The sequence below is a fragment of the Euleptes europaea genome, chromosome 8, assembly GCF_029931775.1.
Source record: "Euleptes europaea isolate rEulEur1 chromosome 8, rEulEur1.hap1, whole genome shotgun sequence".
NCBI lineage: Eukaryota > Metazoa > Chordata > Lepidosauria > Squamata > Sphaerodactylidae > Euleptes > Euleptes europaea.
Window position 1 is genome coordinate 75,390,696 of NC_079319.1, and position 18,790 is coordinate 75,409,485.

The 18,790-nt window shown below is 45.3% G+C and overlaps 1 protein-coding gene across 3 annotated transcripts in view; it reads left to right on the plus strand.

Moving 5' to 3' along the window:
- The first annotated feature begins 562 nt into the window (after positions 1-562).
- DSP (desmoplakin) overlaps positions 563-18,790 on the plus strand; it is a 55,405-nt gene continuing 37,177 nt past the window's right edge. For all 3 annotated transcript variants that reach the window (XM_056854404.1, XM_056854405.1, XM_056854406.1), the window contains exons 1-3: positions 563-780; positions 14,475-14,577; positions 18,224-18,372. In XM_056854404.1, the coding sequence (XP_056710382.1) occupies positions 563-780; positions 14,475-14,577; positions 18,224-18,372 (470 nt within the window). The remainder of the gene's footprint in view (positions 781-14,474; positions 14,578-18,223; positions 18,373-18,790) is intronic.

Here is an 18,790-nt window from a genome sequence, read left to right on the forward strand (position 1 = left end):
GCGGCGGGCGGCGCCTCCTCCCCGCCCGGGCTTGTTGGCTAAGGAAAAGGATCCCGGAAAGGTGCGGCGGGGCCAGCAGGGCGGGGACTGGGCCGTCTCCTCCTCCTCCTCCTCTCTGCCGCCGCCACCACCGCCATCCTCCCCAGCCTCAGCTGCCTTCTCACCTGGACGCCACCGCCGCTCCCCCCGCCCCACTTTTCTCTTCTTCTGCCTTCCGGACCAGCTTCCCCCCGGCCCCTAGTTCGCCTCCCCGCGTCCCTTCTCCTCCTGAGCCGCGTCTGCCCCCTTCCTTCCTTCCCTCCCCCCCCCCCCGGCTCTCTTGTTTGGGCTCTTCTTCGCGCTCCGGGCAGGGTGGGCTGGGGGTCGCGCGCTCGCCTGCGGTTTCCTCGCGTTGAGGACTTGCGCCTTGCAAAGGCTTCGCGGGACAGGGAGAGAGAGCTGTTTCCCCCCCCCCTGCGCGCAGCAAACCCCCCCCCCCGCTTCCCGGGGGCGTTCTATGCCTTTCTTCTCCTGATCTTTCTTCTCTTCCTTCCTGCGCTCTGCGCTCGCTCCAGCCGCCCCGATGAGCATGAACGGGGGGTCCCACCCGAGGCTCAACACCTTGGGGCGGATGGTCCGGACCGACTCCGGCACGGATATGCGCTACGAGATGAACTCCCATATGATGGGGGGCGGCGGAGGAGGAGGGGGCGGCGGCGGCGGCGGCGGAAGCAGCCATACCCACAAAATGTACTACATCCAGAAAAACTACGGAGGGGACGTCAACTCGGAAGGATTCGTGTAAGTGCACGCTTACGTGTGAACGCCCGGGGGCCAGATCGACGTTCGAGCGTTTCGGCGGCGGTTTTGCCATTCCTTGTTGGGGGCCCCCGTTTCTCCGTCCCCGATGACCGCGTCTCAATTTAGTAACGTTTTTGAGACAGCCAGGTAGACTTCCCCTGACTATGGAAGATCCACTGGTTCTACCGTTTGTAATAATCTCTGCCACTACATGACAGTCACCGACCTGAACGATGTTCAGATTAAAACCATGCAAAGTGTATCGCCTGATCCCCGGTGATCCAATGCGAGGGGAGGGGGGGGGGATCCACAAACCCTCTTCCCGCGTCCTTTGCTTTTCCGTGTTGCGTTTGTGCTGGCGGCAGAGGGAGGAGGCGGCTGTCGGGCCAGTTTGCACTTGGGGCCGGCGGGCTGCTTTTAAAAAAGAATAAACTGCGCGCACGGCGAAGCGCAGAACTTGTGCGCGAACTTCGGATCGGACCGCTGGGCGCTGCCGGCGGTTCGGTTCGCCCCGGGCTTCGTTGGGGTTTGCTGTTGGAGGGGGAGATCGGAGCCCCCGTGGCGGGGGAGACGCGCAAAAGGGACTGGGGAGAGCAGAGGCCGACGCGAGAAGGGGTCCGGATGGCCCCCGGCCATTTATTCGTGGAAGGTTTTGCATTGGATTTGCCACTCTGTAGATGCACATTTCCCCTATCTCAAAACTCTGCATGGCGGCTTATGGTTGAGTTTTGAGAATATGGATGGGGAAAAAGTGCATCTAAAGAGTGGCAACTCCAATGCAAAACTTTCCATGAATGGCTCCTCCGTTGGTTCGTGGTGGCTGCTGGGCTCCGGCCATTTATTCATGGCCCGGCCATTTATTCATGGAAGGTTTTGCATTGGGTTTGCCACTCTTTAGATGCACTTTCCCCCCATCCATATTCTGAAAACTCAACAATAAGCCTCCATGCAGAGTTTTGAGAATTCAGATGGGGGAAAATGTGCATCTATAGAGTGACAAATCCAATGCAAAACCTTCCATGAATAAATGGCGGCGCGGCGTCCAGCGGCCGTATCTCCTGCACGGCCCTGGCTGCCGTCCTCGGCAGTTGCAGCTCCCCCTAGATAAGCTTCCCTTTGCAACTCCTACACCCCCGTGCCCCCGAAGGGTGCTTCCCTTTTAAATGGGGGAGAGGCGAAGAATCAAGGCTGAGAAAGGGTGAGAAGGTCTCCGCCTTCCCCAGGTCTCACAAGTGATCTTGAACAGGAACGCCAAAACAGAATCTAAATCCAGATAATCCTACAAAAAAAGAGGAATTTGTGGCTTAATGCCCACAGGAGGAAAAATTTGGAGTTTCTTTATACTGGATGTGTATTTTTCCTCTACACTGTTCAAGAAGAGCATATGGGACTGTGATCACGTGTGGCATTTTTGGATGTACAAAGTGTAAAAGTGTGTGTGTGTAACAAATGTATTTACAAAACACATGTACGCTAATGATAGGAGGCAGCTGCCTTTTGGGTGTACACACAGTACAAAGCCAGGTTTCCCTCTGAGACGTGTGAAATGGTTCTTGCATGTGGGTCATCATATGTGACAACCCACCCCATCACATGTGAGTCATTCATTGGCGTGGGAAGCCACGACCAGTTGTGACTTGGCGGTGCTCATACAAACACGTGATTTGCACATACAACAATCTACGAAAAAACATTAACATGCACAGTTACCCTTTTGCTTGCTTTGTGTATTATGGTTGACTGGGATAAAACTCATCTGCACCCCAGAGTGTGTTTGGAGGACAGCTGTAGAGCATGTGCAATAATCTTGAAGAGTGTGCTTCTAAGCATATACTGAGTGTGTTCCCTTCACAACTAAGTCTGTTCCCACACAGGGCGTCAGATGAGAGGCGGCAGCTTCTGGAGAGTTTTTTTAACACCAGCATCTTTTGTTTTGAAAGTAGCCCCTTCTGGTGAAGCATGTTTTTGTAGAGGTCTTGTAGAGGTTGGAGTTCTATTAGCCTGGAAAGGCTGTACTTTCCACCATACAAGAACTCCTGCAGAAGTCTCAGTAATATGACCTGAATGGCTCCTCCGTTGGTTCGTGGCGGCTGCTGGGCTCGTCGGGCCATTTATTAATGGAAGGTTTTGCATTGGATTTGCCACTCTTTAGATGCACTTTTTCCCCATCCATATTCTCAAAACTCAACAACAAGCCTCCATGCAGAGTTTTGAGTGGGAGGATGTGCAGGATAGTGCATAGCTGCGGGAGGGAAGCCACAAGTCAGGTTTCCTGCATCTATTGTAAGGGGCAAGTTCACCGTCCGCCTTGCAAGGCAACTGTTTAACTTCTGAAGTCTGCCTGTGTGGGTGTGCTGGCACAGGCAACTGGCGCTATCGTCTTCTTGTTTTTAAACCCCCCTCTGTGTTCTGTGTTTGGAAAGACATTCCTCTTTGGTCCCCTCCCTACCTTGTCCATGAGAGAATCCTTTAAACTTGTATGTGTTGGGCTCCTTGCCTATGTGTTTTTCCCCCTGAGGGGCTGGGTGTTGGCAGCTGACTTGAATGATTTCCCACAAGCTGTTAAAAGTTTGTATGGCTACAGAAATCAGACAGTATTTGTACTGATGAGACCCTGCTTCTAAGCATGTTGTTTTTACATGAGCATCTCTTGGGACCTTGTAGGAGCCTTGAACGCCAAAGCAGACAGGATAGCATCGTGAGGTCATGTAAACACAGTCGCGGAGCTCCGTGACCTATTCTGTGCACATGTTTGTTGGACGCTAAAAGCCAAACCTCTCACTCCAGATGGGGCAGATCCCCTGGTTTGTCCTTGGTTCCCACGAATCTTCATTTTTATTAATGTGGAACTGTGGTTGAGAGGGAACAATTCACAAGTTTCACACTAAGTAAGACTAAATTGATGCAGGACCCCCATGTGTTCTGAGTGTGATGGTTGGTCCACGCAGTCATGCTTACCAAGTAATAAGTTCAGCATCCAGTGGTGTCTTATGCACATAAATTGACTGTCACAGATCAAACAGCGCCATCCAGCCTTTTTTATCCCGTCACATCAAACTCAGGTGCTTTTCAGTGAAGTCAGTAGACATGTTCAGCTGCAAGCAGTAATTGAGAAACAAAGTGATCTCTTTGCGTGTGTGAACCAGCATTAAGTCTGACCCTCTCTCTACTGAACCAAAGTACCTCAGAAACATCTGCACAGAGGCAATGGTAATACAGTATGCCCTTTAACTGTGGACACCTATCTAGTACATTTTATTATTTTCCATTTGTGTCCTCACAACAGCCCTGTGAGGTGGGCTAGGCATGCCTTTCCAGGTTGTGGCATGCCAAGCTGGAATTCAGTAGGTGAAGCTTTTCTCACCTGCCAGCTTTTTATGTTGTACAACTTTTAGAGGCATGAGAACCTTGCTGGAAGAAAAGCTGGCAGCCTTACTCCCTCCTAAGCCCTGAAATATTTGCTCATGATGTCAGCAGCATGAGTGTTCAGAAGTGCATCACCATGTCAAGATAAACATGGTCATACATCGTCATAAGAGCCATTATGGTATAGTGGTTAGAGTGTCAAACTAGTATCTGAGAGACTCATGGTCAAATCTCATTTGGCCATGGAAGCTTGCAGGGTGACCTTGGGCCAGTCACACACACTCAGGCTAACCTGCCTCAAAGGGCTGCTGTGGAGGAGAGAATGATATTAGCTGCTTTGGGTCTCCATTGGAGAGAAAGGTGTGGTTATAAATGAAGTAAATAAATCACAAGCAGGCAATACCTGTAGCAGTGATGGCTCAGCCACTAGTTTCTCTGCTTTGCTACAAAACCTACCATTTGTGCAAATATTGTTTAACAGAAACAACACACGCTGGTGGGTATGTGTATGGCATGTAGGCAGTGGCTTTGCTTGGGTCATTTCCCCCCCCAGTTCCCAATTCTGTGTGAATGCCAAACAAGTAAATTCCATAGATGTGCAGCATTTGCCCTGACCTGGATGGCCCAGGCTAGCCTGATCTTGTCAGATCTCAGAAGCTAAGCAGGGTTAGCCCTGGTTACTATTTGGATGGGAGACCACCAAGGAAGACCAGGGTTGCTGTGCAGAGGAAAGCACTGGCAAACCACCTCTGTTAGTCTCTTGCCATGAAAACCCAAAAAAGTGGTCGCCATAAGTCGGCTGCGACGTGACAGCACTTTACGCACACACATGCAGCATTTGTCCCTTCCCATTTGTAAGGCTGAGTTCAGTTCAGGTCAGTTCTGGTAAAATTGTCTAGCAGAAATTCCTTGGGAAAAGTTACTTGGAGCTTTCGTGGGCGCCTGGCCCCTTCATTCTCATTCATTTGGAGGCAGCTGAATAAAGTTTTATTCAAGACGGCATCTGATTACTTCTTCTGCCTATGGGCAGTTTTAAATTTTCAGTTTTATCTAGTGGTTTCAATGTATTTTATTGTATTTCATTATTTACATTGTAAGGCACCTTGTGTTCCTATTAGGTAGAAAGACAGCTAATAAATGTTTTAACTAAATAATAAATAAACTCGAACCTTGCCCACATGTGCATGAGACAAAAAGAGTCTGCCTGCTCCTCCTTTGATCTAGTGAGGTCTGAACAGTTTGACTTTGGTCATTTTTCTGTATTCCCCAGATTGCGTATCCGAGCCCCAAACCTGTTAGTGACGAAAGTGTAAACAGATTCTTGCCCGTAAACCTGCCCAATGTTGTCAATAATTCACCGACTGTCCTCTTTGACCTCAGAAGAATAGCCCTTCTTTGTGCTTCTGATTTCATTGACTGAATTAAGTTTAAAGTAGTTAAATACAACAAAGAGCGAAGAAATTGGTAATGAAAGACTAAAAATAGTTTGCACAACTGCTGTCTCTACAATGACTGTGGATTTCACCAAGTGATTGCAACTTTCTTTATTGCAAACATTTCTTCTTAATTATGCATCTGTTTCCTTTATTGGGCATAGGTGTCTTCATGCTTGCAATAGTAACACTTTATCTTTGGGTAATTCTTAGAATTCAGTCAGTCTAAAAGATCAGGAATGTACAGCACCATCCTGTGCAGAGATACTCCATTCTAAACCCACTGAAATTAATGGGTTTAGACTGGCGTACGGCTTTGTAGGATTGCCTGTGCCTGTAACCCATCAACTCATTTTTGCAAACCTTAAACACTGTATAAGTGTTGGGATCTATTTATGTTGAAATGCACAAACAGCCATGCTTTAAACTGAGTTTTGGCAGTGACCTTTTAAGGGTTGGGCCCTGATCCCTTTGAGGCTCACCCTTGTTCATGTTTTAAATATTACCTTCCTCAGAGAGCGGTGTCAGCCTCTCCCTGCCCCAAGGGCTGAACATGCTGTCTCTGTAATATTCCCAGCTTCTGTAATCCTGGGAACCGAGGGAGTCACTAGTTCTCTGTCATTCGTCTTTGGGGCCATTTTGATGGCAGCTTTAGCACAAGTAAAAACCTTCAGTGCTGTTAACCCCTTTTGGAACTGCTGAGACGTTTACTCTGCAGTTTGAGCAGCCACTGTCCATTTGGTTGAAAACGTGACGCTGTTTCACCGGTTTATTTTAGCTTTTGTAACTGCAGAGTTGTTGTTGCCACCTGTACACCCAAAGATTTTGCAAGTATTTTGCATGATCAACAAGGAAAAATATCATCAGTGCTGTACTTGTGCTGTATTATTTGGATGTTTGTGTGTGTGTGGGGGGCTTGCGCTTGGCTTCATCAAAGCTAACTTGACATAGAATTTGCAATGGTGCTGCCGAAGAAGATAAGAGTTACAAAGCATCGTGTGCTAGTGATTAATAATCATCCTGTTTAGATCCTGTGGCTCTTTTCCATCTATGTAATGGTGCTTAGGGTAGCCAAGGGGGCAATTTCCCCTGGTTCTCTCTTCCCACTGTAGACACCCCCCATGCTATTTGTTGAGTGTACTTTGACTCCAGGACCCAAATTTCAGGGAGCTCAATCAACTGCATTGTGGGGGGTGGGGAGAGGAAGGTTCCATTCCGCAAGCTTCACTCCTCTTATGGTACTTTGGATCTAACCCTGTCTATGCAAAAATACCATTACTACTATTTAGAACTCATACAGTGCTTTCAAGGAAAGATGACAACTTCTGCATCCAGCTGCTGGTGTGGTGGTGGTGGGGAGACAGCTGTTTGCTACACTCTTAGCATATTTTCTTTTATAGAACCTTACAACTACCCTATTAGGTAGACCAGTGTTGTTATTACCTTATTGCTGATGAGGAGCTGAAAGATAGCTATTTGTGTAATATCATCTGGCTACTTTGAGCAACTCTTCCTACTGAGATTAAACTGGGGATTTCTTGCCTCATCATTTTCAGTCTGAGCCCTGATTTAAATGCAGTGCTAGCAAGGCCAGTGAGCTCATGTGTGCAACTTTGCATGAGGAAAAAATGGAGTAGAGAGAACAACGTAAGCTGCTTAGGTTCCCCATTGGGGAGACAGGTGGAGTATACATGAAGTAACTAAATAAACAAATTCCTCCAGATTCTTACTTGACATGGGGCTGCCGCCCATGCAGATCTGCTGTGCCTGCTTGGTGGCGTCTGATAGCCTGGGCGGGTGTTGTGCCATATACATAGCTCCTTTGCATAGGTGGCATCTGGGGAGCTGCAAAGTTGTAGTGGAGGCTTCTTTTGCCTTGCCGGCTTTATGTTTAAATCAGGCCTCAGTTGTCACATTACCCCTGTTCTACATGTTTAAAGGCCCTTCTAATTCTCTTCTGCAAAATTGTTAAAGGGTATAATGAAGTGGCTCCATATTCAAATACAGATAATTAAAATTGTGACATCAAACACTCTTATGACATGAAGAAACAACAGACTGTGCAACAAATGAAGGAAAGCCTGGTTTAAACAGCTGAGAGTGTCCTGTGTTTTGTCCACAAATTCTTCACTTTGGTTTAGAGTGCCCTACCCTGTGTGAATTAATGCAATACGTCTCTTCTGTGCTGGTAGCCACCCCATTACAATATCCCTTTCGCGAGTGAGGAGTGCCCTGTGTACGCCATGACTAATGAACAGATCATATGATTAAAAAGCATCAAGAGCTGCCCACTTGCCAAGCGTGCTTTAGATGCAGAGAGAGAGAGTGAATAATTAGAAAGGAAAGAAGTAACACGAGGCCTCAGCCTTTCGTTAGAAGAATGAGTGAGGCCTCTGCCACAAACTATGGGGGAGCATTCAGTTTAAGGGTTCCCCAAAAGTCTGGCATGAACACATGAAGCTGCCTTGTACTGAATCAGACCTTTGGTCCATCAAAGTCAGAGTTTTCTACTCAGACTGGCAGCGGCTCTCCAGGATCTTAGGTGGAGGTCTTTCACATCACCTACTTGCCTAGTCCCTTTACCTGGAGATGCTGGGGATTGAACTTGGGACCTTCTGCATGCCAAGCAGATCCTGAGCCACAGCATACTGCTTCAGTCCTACTGATAGCCAAATACAGTGCTTGAACCTATGTTGTTTCTCCTTAGGCTAAATGGTAGACTTGCAGGATCAATATGGGTGCCTCAGTGCTAAGGAATGTGGCAGAGTAGACAGATACTTGATAGAGGGAAATTAGACTTCCGGTAAGGTCCAGTCCTGATGTAAGGCTGCTGGTGATTAAGAGATTGGAAACAAGCTGTGGGCTTTTTCTTCCACTGTATCCCTTCTTTAACCATGGTTCTGTGTTTCATCTGCACTGATACAGCAGCACAGCGAACCATGAATTAGGCTACGATGGGTAGCCGTGTTAGTCTGTCTGAGCAGTAGAAAAGAGCAAGAGTCCAGTAGCAGAAGGTCCTTAAGATGCTACTGGACTCATTCTCTTTTCTACTGCTGCATGATTAGGTTGCAATCAGGTTCTCTCTGAAATAGATATTTAGCTAGATATTGGGATGTGAGGGGAAACTGGAAAGCAGCATAGCGCTCTGGGCTGAAGCATATAGTGGAGGTTAAGCATGCATCTGTGTGATGGATTATGGCAGGTATCCCTGTTCACAAATTACAGTGAACATGTGTACATCTGTAAGAAACAGCCAATGTGCGTTCACGTTAAAGGTAAAAAATGGTGACTGATTCCTAGATAAGACTGGTTTGAGAGCTAGTATGGTGTAGCGGTTAGAGTGTTGCATTAGGATCCAGTTGACCCCAGCTCAAATCCCCACTCAGCCATGGGTTTCAGCCGAATTTATCCCACAGGGTTATTAGGAGGATAAAATGGAGGAGAGGAGAATGATCTAAGCCATTTCGGGCGAAGTATGTGCTGTACACAGAGTGTACATTGGTATCTGACAAAGGGAGCTCTGACTCTCAAAAGCTTATACCCTGGAAATCTTGTTGGTCTGTGAGGTGCTGTTGGTCTCGAATCTAGTTCTTCTACTATAGGCCAACATGGCTGCCCATCTGAAAGTACGCTGGTTCACTGCAATATGTATAGAGGGTTAGTATGAGTAATTGATCAGTAGAAAGCTTTAAGGAAGCGTGCCATTCCTATCAGTGAAGATACAGTTGGGGGGGGAAAGTGTCATGGATGGTTTAAGCATAGCAAGCAGCCTATGCTTCAGTGCACACCTGGGGGATGGAGTAGGAAATTGGGGAGGTGGTTGAGGCAGAGTAATTCTCCCAGTGTATCAAGAGCTTGGTTGAAGGATGATTGTGGCATACACTTTAGAAACAGAACACAGGAGACATAAAAGTTAGTTGCAGAACGTACTGTATTGTAGGATGGCACGGGACATTTCTACCTTCTTGATCTAGTTGACCCACAGTCAGAGCTGCTAGGGCGGGGGAACTATGGAGACAAAATTCCCGGGGCCCCATTTAATCCTGGTGGCCCACAGACATGGGCAAGGCATGTGATTTGCTTTGCATAAGAGCCTGTAGTAGTTCTTAGCGACCAAGCCCTTTGATATTCTCTCCAGCTCTTTGCCTCGGTTACAGAATTAAAAATGTTGGAATGTCTCCTGAGATGTTTTGTGCCTCTGGCTTTAGATCCTCACCCATCTCTTAGCTCTGTACACATCCCAGGACACTGATAATTGTTGGTTAAGCATTTGTGTACAGAAAAATGAGAACGTATCATACATAATAATGTTCTACACACCCTACTGTAATTTTTTTTATTTCACTTCATTTCACTTCAAAATATATATTAGGGTTATGATGTATAATTGAATGTCCAAAGTTAGTGCTCATCAGTATTAACTCAGAATCCTATTTAAGGGGCATGTCAATTACTGTATACCGTCCTTCAGCATTTAAAGTACAGTGCACCATGTTTGTTCTTTGTGTTTGGAATCTAGTTGAGGTTCTTCTGTCCTTTCACTGTAATCTTTTGCTTGTTGAAACAGGCTTGTTGGGAGATGAAAAATGGAAAACATGATTCTCTGTTCAGGTGTTGTCTTTGGAGATGGAATTGCTTAATTAATGAAACTGGAGCAAAATGATTTTGTAAAAAATGCTTTGGTTAGAAACACATACATGCAAACTGATCAGAAGTGTAGTTGCACCAAGGCTGAAAGCATTCTTCATGAGTTCCTTGAAGAAGGGTCAGTTTTTCGTTCCCAGTTCAACACCTGAGTCCTGAGATAGTGCCATGAGTCTAACACTCCCCTAAGGACTCTTCTTTGGGCAGCCGAGAGTCATCTCTCCACCGCACCCATATCCAGGAAAGGGTGTGTGCCTGGATACAGCTCATGTATGCTGTCATTAAAGTTAACTAACTGAAAAAAAATCATTATGGTTAGCTTGTGGCCGACTTAATGTGAACGCATAATGTTGAGAGAAGCCCTCTCCTCATATATCTTGAGCACATATAGATCCTATTTTTGACCCTATTAAGAAGAAACATATATGTGACTTTGACCTGGTGTTGCCTATGTGTGTCGGGAGACAAATGATGCAATTAGACTTTGGACTTAATGGCCTCATGGGGGCCCGTATTTAGAGGGTGAAGCTAAGGCCAACTTTTAGGGACTTCCCTGTAGGACTCTGGACTTTAACCCTAAAATCCAGTCCTGAAAGCACCACTGATGGTGACTATTACATAGCCAGACCAGGGTGTGCAGGCGTGGTACAGGTGGTACCTTTGGGGGGCTTTGTGTATTGTAGTGGCATAGATGTCAAAAGCATTGTGTCCAATATGTCTAGCTGAACTGGGCTTGGTGGTAACAGAAGTGTTCTTTTTACTGGCCAGTGCAGTCTAGGATGCAAACTTAATTGCCAATTGCTTCTGTGCTCCTCCAGTCCCTTGTCTAGATGTAGGTCCAGAATATATTGACCAAATGTTTGAGCTCTCTCATTCTGATATAGACATTCATTTTCTTCAGTGTCCATTGCCACCAACGACTTTTGTCTGCCCTTCATTTAGTAAGCACACCTATACATTTAACTGTATGGCTTGCAATAGTATTAAAATGGGCTATGGCGTTGCTGCTTGCATTGGTGTATAAGGGTTTTTTTGTGTGCACATTGCAACTGACTGATGTTTTCAGTAGTTCAGCTGCAAGCTTTCCTTCTTGTCCATTATAAGGCCTTCCTTCAAAGTGGGAGGAAGATCATGGCAAGCCTCTAGAATGGGTAAAGACAGTATTATTAAGACAGTGGTATCCCAAAACTCCTCCAAGGAGCTCTCTTCTTCCATTTAGACATCAGTGGGAACTCTGGGGACATAAGAAATCTTTTTTTTTTGTTAGCTCTGCCATTTTAGAAGTAATTATAATTTTGCCCAGCAATTAAGGTAGCAAGCCTAGTTCTTGCTGACTAGTATTGCATTCCTCCATTCTAAGGTGCCTTTCTCCAACTTAAGTGGCTCTTTCATTGGAGGAGGGCTCATTAGGCTTCAGGAAGGCTTCATACTTTGCTTTAGTTGAGTGGAAGGATGCATGCTAATGTTTTGGGGGCAAAGTCGTTCCTCAAAAAGTAGCACAAGAATTGGATGTTATTGCGTAGAATAGTAGATTGAGAGCCAAATGACACAAACATGCATTGCTTATTGACAACACTCAGCGGAACATGTGAACAATCCCACTTAAAAAGTATTGTGTTTAAGACTGTGTGGTTCTTTGCTGAAGAACACCACCAGTCCAGTATGAAAATTTTTGGAAGCCTTTGATGACGTCAGATGGGGAAAACTAAATAGATATGTGATTGAGCTGACCTCAATACTCTTCCTACCCCTTTTCTCCCTCATTTGTGACCTTTTGGTCTGTAGCTGCTCTTGTCATTTGCTCCTCTGCATGGGCAGACTGGCCATTTAACTTACAGGGAAGTTTCCTGATGGGTCACTGCCCCAGAGGGCCACTGGTGGCCAGGAGCAAGCAGAACCAAGCCAAGGCCCGGCAATTTTGCCCAAGCCCCAGGGGTTTCTAGGCCTAGGCCCCTCATCAGTTGTGGCAGTTTCTGTCAACTCACCAACTGTCGCCTCCTCAACTGCTTCCAGTTTGGGAAATGATGCAGTGGGTGGGCTAATAAGAACATAAGAAGAGCCCTGCTGGATCAGACCAGTGGTCCGTCGAATCCAGTATCTCATCTCACACAGTGGCCAGCCTGTTCCTCTGGAGGTGCAATGATAAGCCATAGAGGCTGAGGCCTTCCCCTGATGTTGCCTCCTGGCACTGGCAGTCAGGGGTTTACTGCCTCTGAACATGGCAATGCTCATTGTCAGCCCCACTGAGCTGAGTGGCTCTGCAGTGCCGAGTTGTAGCACAGCAGGAATCGCTCAACTTGACTTGATCCAGGGCTGATTTCACCTCCCAGTCTTCTCCTGCTTCGTGGCCTCACACTTAGCACTTGCCCAAAACCTGGAGGGGTAGCCAACGAGATGTAAAGAGAAGACTGTTTAACTGCAGATTAATAAATAAAATTCAGTGTGTTTGAGTTCATGTAAGGCAATACAGTGTTTGATCTGTGATGGCTGTTTCATAGATGTCAGTCATCACTTGATCTATGCATTCATTAATTGAGGACCATGCATGTATAAACACACACTTATTAAGGCTGTTGGAAGAACAGCCCACAATCGTTGGCTGCAAAAGGCAGAACTTGAAATTGTTTTTTTAAAAATTGGTTCCTATCAATTTGAGTGCTCAGCATAAAATTAGAGCTTGATATCTTTGCAGCAGAAAAATCCAGTTTGGTACACAGAGTTTTGGATTAGCTTTGGATGTTAATTACTTTCGTATGGTATCTATACAGCGGCGTGTTTCTGTTCTTAATGGCAGGTGCCTCTGTTTGGGAAATGCCTGAGCTTGTTTCAAGAGCTCTGATCCCATCGGTGAGGTGTGGTTCCTAGTTTGTAGCGCCTCACCCATAGTCAACTAGTGCTGGCTTGCTGCGATGGCAAATCCTGGCATGACCAAGTACTGGCAAAGCAACCTAAAACACAGAGATTCTTTGTTCACAGCATATAATAAAACATGTTGTCTTCCAAGGCTACCCTAGTCTGAAACCCGTATTAGAAGCATGCTGATAACAGCTATCATATAGCAGTTTTGTCCTGTAGTACTTTGATTACATGGGGGTTCACTAAGAAGGTAGTTTTTTTTTAATCTAATAGGAATAATGATCAATGAGAGGATCTACATTATGGAGTAACCGCCACGTGAACAGGGTAATAACTAATCTGAATCCATTCAGCCCTCCTAGTATGCATGCAAAATCCAAATTCCCAAACCGTCTCTAAATTTCATATAGTAATCCGAACCCTGTGGAACAAATTTACAAATTAATTTACCTAGATTATACTGATGTGGGTTGGATGCTTGGTATTGCCTACAAAAGGTAGAACATCTGCATCTTGGCTCTCTTCTTTCTTTCCTTATCAGACCTTGCAATGTCTAGGCCTGTAGTTCATTATTGCTTGAAAGTGGGTTGGCTACACCTCACCAATTTCTCACTTATTTGAATCTGTAATTGTATCTGGTTTTGTAGGGTAGTGTAGAAAACTTGTTTCCATGTTAATTGTCTGGTCGGATTTCCAGGGTTGGGTTTATTGTAATTATAACATACAGGTTTCAGATGGTACGACTTTGAGTAGAAGCTTGAACAATTATTATTGTTATTATTATTACAGCATAGGATGCTTTAAGGGATAAAGGCAGGTCCCTGCCTAGAGATGCTACCAGCCTAAATTTAGCCATTTGTGAGGCTTCATTTTGCTTTCAGATCAGGGTCAATGAAGGACCTAGGCCTTCCTGGAAGACGTGAGATTTGAAGGATGGGAAGTAGTACCATAGTGGTGTATTTGAAGAAGTTCCAGAAATAAAGATCAGCAAGAGGGAGTGGGCCGGTGCTTTTTTCACTTGAATGCTTCATTATGTCAATACTTCCTGTGTGTCCCCCAGCCAATATTTGTTTTAGTAAGAACTTCCACGTTTGTAGACCAGTTTCATTCTTCAGCTAGATCCCATTGGTAGATCCGCTGCAACTGGTGTTTGAGACATACAACATGTTATCACAGTGGTTAATATGAAGCTGCCGACTCAGCATTATAACTCAGCTAGGAGACCACAAAAGGAGGGGCCAGAATATCATGTCGATCTTTGCAAAGCTGCTCTGATTGCAACACTTTCATTTAAGCAAGGTGTGCCGCTTTACTTTGGAAAATATTTAGTTTGTGATGAATTACAACAGTGTGATTAATTCAGCTGTTAATGTATTTCCTTTCCTCCCTCCCCAGTCAAAATGGAACCGGCACCATGTCCAGGCGTCAGAACACCATCCAGGACCTTCTGCAGAATTGTTCGGATTGTCTTATGCGTGCAGAGCTGATAGTGCAACCTGTAAGTCTTGAGCCTAAATGAATGCTTAAGTCGCTGCTGCTTCACTGCTTTGAAGAAGCAAATAAGGATACAGACCTTAGACAAGTGCACTGGAACAGTTTGTTGAGTTGGAGAATGTATATGATAGTCCAGCATGGGTTGAGGAGAAGCCCATGAACATTTATTTTTCTTCCCAATTGCTCCCCAAAAAAGAGTAATTTGTTTATTTAGATACGTATACCCCACTTTTTCTCCCCAGTGGGGACCCAAAGCAGTGTACAACATCCCTCCTCCATTTTATCCTCACAGCAAGAACCCTGTAAGGTATGCTAGGCCAAGGGGTTGACTAATCCAAGGTCACCCAGTGAGTTCCATAGCACAGTGGGGATTTCGCACAGCCTAGTCTGACATGCCAACCACTACACCATGCTGGCTCTCCCCAGCCAGCCTGCAGGTATACTTAACTCTTGTTGATTACCGTGTGTGTGTGTGTGTGTGTAAAATGCCGTCAAGTTGCAGCCAACTTGTGGCAATCCAGTAGGGTTTTCAAGGCAACAGACTAACAGAGGTGGGGGGAGGGAATCCAGGAGGAACAAACATGATCTCCAAATCTTTCCTCTGTGCAAACAGAGTGCTTAGGTTGTATAGGGGCGGGGAAGGAAAATAAAAAATGACCAGGTTGCTGTCAGAATGTCAAGAGGGTGACGTGGTTGTACAGATAACTGCACAGGACGTTGTCATTCAAGCCTTAATTAGGCTCATCTCTGCTGCTGCTGCTTCCCCACTCCAGTTGCTTGGTGGGCTGCCTTTGTTCTGTGGTGCCTGCTAGGTTCAAGAACACGTTAAAGGTGCCTTATTTGGATCTCTGTCAGTCCTGCTACTGAGGTCCTTTTGAATGTTTACACTAGAGATTGAATCTGAGGCCTTCTACATGCAAAACAAATGTTCTACCACAGATCTGTGGCCCTGAAGAGAGCTACAGGCAGCTTCCATGCTAGGGTTGCCAACCTCCAGGAGGTGGCTGGAGATCTCCTGGGATTACAACTGATCTTCAGCTGACAGAAATCAGTTCACCTGGAGAAAATGGTCGCCTTGGAAGGTGGACTCTATGGCATTATACCTCAAACCCCGCCCTCCTCAGGCTCCGTCCCCAAAATCTCCAGGTATTTCCCAAAGTGGAGTGGGCAATCCTATTCCATACTGAGGTCCCAATTAACAAAAAGGGATCAGACAGATAGTTCTGTTAGTAGCTAGTAGCTATCATGGCTAGAGCCAGTTCTAGGTTTGTGTGGGCCTGGGCAATAAAGTGTAATTGGGCCCCCATCCCCTTTGGTACACCCCCTTTGCCTCTAACCACACCACTTACATCTGGCCCCTTTCCCTTGGCTCTACCTTTTCTTCTTTGGCCCCTCCATTTTCTATTTCAATTGGCTTACTCTGATAAACGAGGTCATAGAAAATTTTGATTTCTTAGTTATTCCAATTACTTTGTATAAAACCAGAGAGAAGAAAGTATGCCTTCTATGATGTTATTGGAATGCTATTCAATAAAATTGGCATCATTTGTGTAAAAGCAATACGAATATTGTTCTGGAGGAGCCTCGGTATAAGGATATGCAGAAAAGTTTCCCACTCTCTTCACTGAAAGTGAGGAGGCTAATCCATATCCCTCCAAAATGCTTAAGAAGCTGAACAGTCTCACTATACTGAAGATTTCCTTTGGAACCATCCAATGGAGAGAAATTTCATCACTCAGCACAGAATCAAAGGAGCCATAGCTAAATCAAAAAAATACTTATTTTTAATCTTGAGAAATACATCACTCATTTTTTTTAAACCAAGAGTAACATCTTTGATACTGCTAATTTAATCCTCCAACAAATATCACAATCCAAATTCTTGTTGGCTTTACACACACACAGTGTTTCAAAGATTGCTTTATTATCTTTTTTTTTAACTTCTCGTTGCCTTGAAGGCCCTAATTGGGTACAATGATGGCTAAGTAGTTTTTTTTTTTTTTGGCCTTTTTACCTATAATTATCAAGATGTGTGCCATGAGAAAGCACCTCTGATGCATCAACTAGTTGTGGCAACTGCAGCAAAACCAGTTTGACAGCATCCACTCCAATATGTAGCATTCCAAGATGTCTGAGACCCTGTTTTGGCAAATGCTGTGAGGCCACTTTCCATCATTTGGTTGCTCCGGGGGGGGGGGGGGAGAGACAAATAAATGTGACAGTATATTACAAAAAAAAAAGATTCATTTGCCTCGCTAGAACTGTCTGCAGCATGCACCAGCACCAGATTCCAGTTTTGAGGAGACCAAGGTGCAAAGAAAGCCCACAATCACTTCATAGCAGGGGTGGGCCTCAGCATGTGCCTGATCCCGCCTACTGCTAATGCCAGCACTGGTGGTGACCAAATGGAACCTTTACATTCAAAGGCTGTAAGTCTCTGAATATCAGTGTTGGGAGATGACTTCAAGGGAAAGTGTGTGTGTTATCCCTTTGGGGGCATCTGGTTGGCCACTGTGAATTAGGATGTTGAATTAATTGAACCATTGGTCTAACCCAGCAGGGCTCTTCCTGTGTTTACTTAAAACTTGCAAGTGCTGTTCTTGCATAGGCCTGCTTAGCATCAGATTGTTCCTTGCTCTTTAAGGGGGTCAAAGGGCACTTTCATATGGTATGGACATCTTGTGGAGGCCACTTGAAACTGCCTTGACTTTACTCAGATCATTCCCTGCTTCTTAGTTTGTCTTGGCAGCACTGGAAGGCTTCATCATAAATACTAGGGTGAGAAAGCCCTGACCTGGATGGCCCAGGCTAGCCTGATCTCATCAGATCTCAGAAGCTAAGCAGGGTCAGCCCTGGTTAGTATTTGGATGGGAGACCACCAAGGAATACCAGGGTTGCTGTGCAGAGGAAGGCACTGGCAAAACCACCTCTGTTAGTCTCTTGCCATGGAAACCCCAAAAAGGGGTCGCCGTAAGTCAGCTGCAACTTGATGGCACTTTACACACACACAAACACACAGAGGGTGAGAAAGAACCCTTGCGTGAGAAACTTGGGTGAGAAAGAGCCCTGTTTGACCATTGCCAGAGTATTGTGGCTTCTTTTTGCTATAATCTTTTTTTTACTGTCCATTGAATCGATTTTCTTGAAAGTCCATAATGTCTGTAATGGGGATATTAACAACTGGTGTTTGTGGTTAAAATTACGTTGGGAGCAGAAGAAATGGGGGAACAATCGGATAATCAACAAAATCTGCCAAAGTTCTTGAGTGCACTTGTTCTATTCGTTTGCAATGGGGTTTGCACAGGAGGTCTTCCCAGGGGATTGTACCTCATCTGTTCAAATATCCTGTTTAGTTTCAGAGTGTGGCAACCTGTAGATGCATATTAAAACCACACACCTAGATTGATGTATCCAATAGTACTTACTTCATTAGTTCAGTGCATTTCTGACAGAAAACTTCTAATGTGAAATGTAGAGCATTGGGTTGGATTCCATGGACGACTTCTTCTGATGGCAAGTGCTTCCCTCTGATAGCATCTAGCTCTTTATACTTCTGCTTATCGTGCTTCTTAGGGACATTTTAAAGTTTGTTCAAATGTCATGCCTTTTGCTCTTATTTGACTTTATAGAGTTTATTCTTTCCCATTTAGGAACTAAAGTATGGGGATGGTATCCAGATTAGCAGGAACAGGGAGCTGGAGGAGTGCTTTGCGCAGGCGAACGAACACGTGGACATCCTTGATGGGCTGATCAGAGAGATGAGACAAATGGGACAGCCTTGTGAACTCTACCAGAAAAGGTATTCCCGTTGTACCTCAGGCTGTTTCCATTGATCTCCTAGTAGTATATGCAGAATATCCAGATGATCCAAGTAATGGCTAGGCCTGATACTGAGTCAAAAAGTAAAGACCAGCAAGTGATTTCCAAATGTTGAGGTTTACTGGTTGTTAAGTGGTGTGATGTAACACACTATTCAAGTAAAGAGGGAAGGTGAGGCAGCATTTAAAGAGTAATCAGTCAGATTCTCTCCTCAGCCAACAAATGGTACATCTTGCCTCCATATTATGCTTTTCAGTTGTTCAATATTACTAGTAAATTTGATCCTTGTGAATTTTAGTACCTCAGAAACAATAAGGGAGGGAGGTTTCTACAGAAATGGAGTCTTTACTTGTGATTCACAGATTTCCCTCATAATCTGCTATCTGTGTGTCAACTTG